At 41.5% G+C, this 6000-nt stretch overlaps 1 protein-coding gene across 1 annotated transcript in view; it reads left to right on the forward strand.

The window, feature by feature from the left end:
• Nucleotides 1-5668, forward strand: part of PAIP2 (poly(A) binding protein interacting protein 2) — a 28084-nt gene extending 22416 nt beyond the window's left edge. The window contains exons 3-4 of the mRNA XM_003829215.5: nucleotides 491-670; nucleotides 4676-5668. Coding sequence (XP_003829263.1) covers nucleotides 491-670; nucleotides 4676-4732 — 237 coding nt within the window. The 3' untranslated portion in view covers nucleotides 4733-5668. The remainder of the gene's footprint in view (nucleotides 1-490; nucleotides 671-4675) is intronic.
• The last annotated feature ends 332 nt before the right edge of the window (nucleotides 5669-6000 follow it).

Consider the following 6000-nt stretch of genomic DNA (forward strand, 5'->3'; position numbering starts at 1 on the left):
AGGCTTAACTGCTTACGGAAATAACCTGGGGAGCTTGTTTCAGGGTCCCACCCTAGAGATGTCTGAATCAGGAGGATGAGGGTGGAGCCTGGGAAACTTTTTCAGAGCTCTCAGATGGTTCCATTGAGCAGTCAGATGTGGAAACCACTGCCTTATGCCAGTAAGATTGCTGGTTACCGTGAAAGTCAAGAGAATTCAGGAGTTAGGAGCAGACAGGCACAGAAAAAAGAGACAGGCATCTCTTTTTACTTCTTCCCTGCCACCCTCAATGGAAAAAAGAATGTTCTACTAATAAAAGTAAAAACATAGAAAAACCCTAAACAGATAGATCTTCGCGGGTCATTATGGTAAGCATTTTTTTTTCCTTAGCATGGAAGCAGAAAAGAAAGTATGACTTTGTGCCTTTAAATGGTTTAGTTCAAGATATTTTAAGCCATTCCTAGTGATATCTACCAAGTGTGCTATAAATTATCCTTTATTATAAATCTAGATAGAAGAGGAGTTATGGGAAGAAGAATTTATTGAACGCTGTTTCCAAGAAATGCTGGAAGAGGAAGAAGAGCATGAATGGTTTATTCCAGCTCGAGATCTCCCACAAACTATGGACCAAATCCAAGACCAGTTTAATGACCTTGTTATCAGTGATGGCTCTTCTCTGGAAGATCTTGTGGTAAAAAGTTATTTTTCATCTTTTTAAAACCTAGTGCATCTTTTGCATAAGTGGAAAAGCCAGCTCCCATCTATTTAAGAATTCTACATCTCTTTCCCCTTCAGAAATTGTGCTGCTTCTGGCCGGGCATGTGGCTCACGCCTGTAATCCCAGCACTTTGGGAGGCCGAGGCAGGCAGTTGACTTGAGGTCAGGAGTTTGAGACCAGCCTGACCAACATGGAGAAACCCCATCTCTACTAAAAATAAAAAATTAGCCGGGCATGGTAGCACATGCCTGTGATCCCAGCTACTCGGGAGGCTGAGGCAGGAGAATCGCTTGAACCCGGGAGACGGAAGTTGTGGTGAGCTGAGATTGCACCATTGCACTCCAGCCTGGGCAACAAGAGCGAAACTCCATAAAATAAATAAATAAATAAATAAATAAATAAATAGAATAAAAAATACAAAATTTGGCCAGGCACAGTGGCTCACACCTTTAATCCCAGCACTTTGGGAGGCCGAGGTGGGTGGATCACCTGAGGTCAGGAGTTCAAGACCAGCCTGGCCAACGTGGTGAAACCCCATCTGTACTAAAATTACAAAAATTAGCTGGGTGTGGTGGTGCATGCCTGTAAGTAATCCCAGCTACTCAAAAGGCTGAGGCAGGAGAATTGCTTGAATCTGGGAGGCGGAGGTTGCAGTGAGTGGAGATCGCACCATTGCACTCCAGCCTGGGCAACAGAGTGAGACTCTGACTCAAAAAAAAGAAAAAAAAAATACAAAAATTAGCTGGACATGGTGGCGGGCGCCTGTAGTTCCAGCTACTTGGGAGGCTGAGGCAGGAGAATCACTTCAACCTGGAAGGCAGAGGTTGCAGTGATCCGAGATTACGCCACTGCACTCCAGCGTGGGTGACACAGCAAGACTGTCTCAAAAAAAAAAAAAAAAAAAAAGGAAAAAGGAATTGTGCTGCTTTTTACAATGGAAGCAGAGTCTCACGACATGGAATCACTTCCGGCAATACTGTAGAGCTAGTCTTAGACGGACTTCTAGCCCCTGCTTTTAGTCCTGATGTTGCCCTAGGGTACTTAAATGTCCTAAATAATTAATAATTTAAAAATACACACAATATTATCATGTTACTTGCCTATACAAAAGTAGCTTGATGGAGAAGTTTTGCTCTTTAATCTTGTCTTGGCTGGGTGCAGTGGCTCATGCCTGTAATCCCAACACTTTGGGACGCCGAGGCACGCGGATCACGAGGTCAAGAGTTCGAGACCAGCCTGACCAACATGGTGAAACCCCGTCTCTACTAAAAATACAAAAATTAGCTGGTCGTGGTGGTGCGTGCCTGTAATCCCAGCTACCTGGGAGGCTAAGGCAGGAGAATCGCATGAATCTGGGAGGTGGAGATTGTGGTGAACCAAGATGGTGTCGTTGCACTCTAGCCTGGGCGACAGAGTGAGACTCCACCTCAAAAAAAAAAAACAAAAAAATAGCGGGGTGGGGGGAATTGTGATAACTAAACATCAGCACTAGAGTGAGAACTGGCTGGGTCCACTGAACTAATCTGTACACCATAATTACCTATGAAGCATTAAATACAAAAATCAGTTCTTTAGTTACATCCCAACATGCTCAGTTGTCTGGGCATGTTAATTTTTTAAAAGTACTACAGAGGATTTATTATACAGCCAACTTGCCTGAGTCGGTCATTTGGAAACCATTCTTCTAAAGGATGGTGTAGAGAGCACTGAGTTTACATTGTGGTATATAGCCTTTGTTGCAGTAAGTGATGGTAACCCATTTGAGCAGCTGTATGATCTGAATAGTCTGGAGGGGGGTATGATTACTTACGGCTACATTAGTCACCATAAATAATCCAGTTGCCCTGCAGAGTAACAGTCTTGGCTGAGCATAATGTATAACTTTAATCTGGACCCAGTATAATTCCATAGTACAGAAGCTGGTTTGTTCTCAGTCTATTTGATATTACTTTGTTTCATTCTTATTCTTCTATCGCTCCCAGAAAATTGTTCATTTAAGAACACTGCCTGGATGTGGTGGCTCATGCTTGTAATCCCAGCACTTTGGGAGGCCAAAGTGGGAAGATTACTTTGGCCCAGGAGTTCGAGACCAGCCTGGGCAACAAAGGGAGACCCTGTTTCTACAAAAAGTTTAAGTTAGCTGGGTGTGGTGGCACAGGCCTGTGGTCCCAGGTACTTGGGAGGCAGAGGCCAGAGGATCACTTGAGCCCAGGAGGCCGATGCTGCAGTGAGCTGTGATTGTTCCATTGCCCTCCAGTCTAAGCAACAGAGCGAGTCCATGTCTCAAAAAAAGAGAAAAGGAATGCTGCTTTTTTTTCTTAAACTTCACACTTTTAAAATGTAGATACATTATTTCCCTTGGGGGAAGGGAGAATATATCCTGTCCAAAGAAACTGTATGTATAAATTACGAAACTAAAATTATTTCTTCAACATGATGTTTAATATTATGCATTAGTCTTGAAGTGATGTAGGGTCAAATTCAATGTAAAAGCCTTGCAGCATACCTACATTTCAGGCCCTGGAACCTGCCCTCATTTCTTTTTATTTTTATCAACTTGCAGTCTAAAATATCACAGAGGAAAATTTCTAGCTGTTCTTCCTAGATGCTGACAAGTCTACTTAGGAGAGTAAAGATTTAGAGACATAGCATAACATTGGTACAAGTCTCTAAGACTCAGACTTTGGCCCATTCCCACCCACCCCTTTTTTTTTAACTGATGCAAAAATTTGAATCCCAGAGAAAGGTGACTTATCTGAGTTTACACAGAAGTTAGTTAGGGGCAGGGCTGGGATTTCAGACTTAGGTCTTCTGGTTCCCCATGTAGTTTTCTTTTCCTGTTATATACCATGCTTCCTGTGGGAATTAGAAGATGGCAATTGTAGAAAAACAACTCCACATTTTTAGTGAGGATTCTAAAGTAAAATTAATCCATCAGCAATTCCCCAGTTACTTTAATCATAATTTCAACACTTGTTTAACATGGTTCCTTGGTATTTAGTGTTTAAAGAAAGCTACGTACCATAGTTCGATTAACAGAATTCCTTGTTCCGTGCTATTCCTTTAACTTATGTGAAGTTACTGGATTTCTGGTTACACTTAAGCAAACTGAATTTCAATTCCTACTTTCTCTTTAGAAAATTGATGTAATTTAGGCCGGGTGCAGTGGCTCACACCTGTAGTCCCAGCATTTTAGGAGGCCGAGGCAGGCAGATCACGAGGTCAGATCAACACCATCCTGGCTAACACGGTGAAACCCCTTCTCTACTAAAAATACAAAAAATTAGGCCGGGCGCGGTGGCTTACGCCTGTAATCCCAGCACTTTGGGAGGCCAAGGCGGGCGGATCACGAGGTCAGGAGATCGAGACCATCCTGGCTAACATGGTGAAACCCCGTCTTTACTAAAAATACAACAAAAAATTAGCTGGGCGTGGCGGTGGGCGCCTGTAGTCCCAGCTACTCAGGAGGATGAGGCAGGAGAATGGTGTGAACCTGGGAGGCGGAGCTTGCAGTGAGCTGAGATCGCGCCACTGCACTGCAGCCTGGGTGACAGAGTGAGACTCCGTCTCATAAAAAAAAAACTAACTAAATAAATAAAAATACAAAAAATTAGTTGGGTGTGGTGGCACGCGCCTGTAGTCCCGGCTACTCGTGAGGCTGAGGCAGGAGAATCGCTTGAACCCAGGTGGCAGAGGTTGCAGTGAGCCTAGATTGTGCCACTGCACTCCAGCCTGGGCGACAGAGCAAGACTCCATCACAAAAAAAGAAAAGAAAAAGTTGATGTAATTTAATATGATATATAGCTTACATCTGGTTCTTCCTTTTTGGGGTTTTTTGGGGTTAAGTATAGTCTTACAGACTGAGTTCTTTTGTCTTTTTTTTTTTTTTTTGGAAGATGTTTTTGCATGAGGATCTAGATTGAATTAGTACCTGAAACTGTGTTAATGAACTTGCTTTTTTATGTACTTATTTTCCAGGTCAAGAGCAATCTGAATCCAAATGCAAAGGAGTTTGTTCCTGGGGTGAAGTACTGAAATATTTGAGTAGACGGGGCCCTCTTTTGGTGGATGTAGCACAATTTCCACACTGTGAAGGCAGTATTAGAAGACTTAATTGTAAAAGCTCTCTCGTCACTGTGTTACACTTATGCATTGCCAAAGTTTTTGTTAGTCTTGCATGCTTAATAAAAGTGCTGAGACTGTTACTAAGTAAAAAGCTGTCAAACATTTACTGAAAATAGAATTGGCCCCATGGCTTGATGTGAAGACAGCAAGGAAAGAAGCACCAGTCAAGTTGTGAACAAGCACCAAATTAAAAGACCTAAACCTTACCAAATTGTCTTTTTTTGAGGCTAATCTATCACTTGCTAATGTCTAAACTTTAAAATCAGTACATTTAATTTGAGTTCCAACTGTTAAGCATATTTCTCAGACTTAAATTTGATTATGTCCCCATCAAAAAGAATCTCCATTTTCTGAAGGTCTGTTAGTTAATTTGAGATAATTTGTTAAAGGCAAGTATGTCATATTACTGAGGCTACAAGTTAGTCAGCAGATGAGTGCCAGTCCAGCCTTTTCTGGTATGTTATTGTTAGAAATATTGAGTTCTAATGTTACATCTGAGGAAGTATGTAATTTGAGAATTGTAACTTCTAAGGGATTCACTGCATCATAGCTATGCCTGTATGGAGTCTAACATATGACCAATACCAACCCATAATCCAGCTGAACAAAGATACTGTAACATTATGATTTGAGTGGTGCTTTTCCTTGCTTTGTTAACCATCACGAGAGTCTGCAGCACAACTTTTCTTTTAACAAAGCTAGAACAGTTTTGGCTTCTTAAACTTCATATTTGGGTAGGTTAAGCTGCCATACGTGTTCAGTGTGAATAGTGTTTAAGTTGAAAATATTGTAAAAAAATTATATTTTTTCAAAAATATTTAAAAAAATAAATAATAGTAGAACTGAGCAGATGGTTGTGTTTATTGGTGCTGGAATGTACTGTAGTGGTGTTACTCACTTGAGTATGGGCCCAGTGCCTCAGGACAATCTTGCTGGCAAAATGTGCTAAGCTTTCAGGCTTTGTTAGATTCTAACAGGTATGTTGCCATGCAAGTACCTTTCCAGAATATAGCAGTAGAATAACTCCATTGCCCATCCTTGCTTCTTAATCACCTCAGACTTCAGTGTCAGGGGAATCCTAGATAGTCATGTAAGAAACTTTACGGCTGACCAATATGATGGTGACCTTACTCTAATAGAACCTCCATTGTTTTTTGTTCTTCACAAGGGCTTTTTTT

The sequence above is a fragment of the Pan paniscus genome, chromosome 4 (assembly GCF_029289425.2).
Source record: "Pan paniscus chromosome 4, NHGRI_mPanPan1-v2.0_pri, whole genome shotgun sequence".
Lineage (NCBI taxonomy): Eukaryota > Metazoa > Chordata > Mammalia > Primates > Hominidae > Pan > Pan paniscus.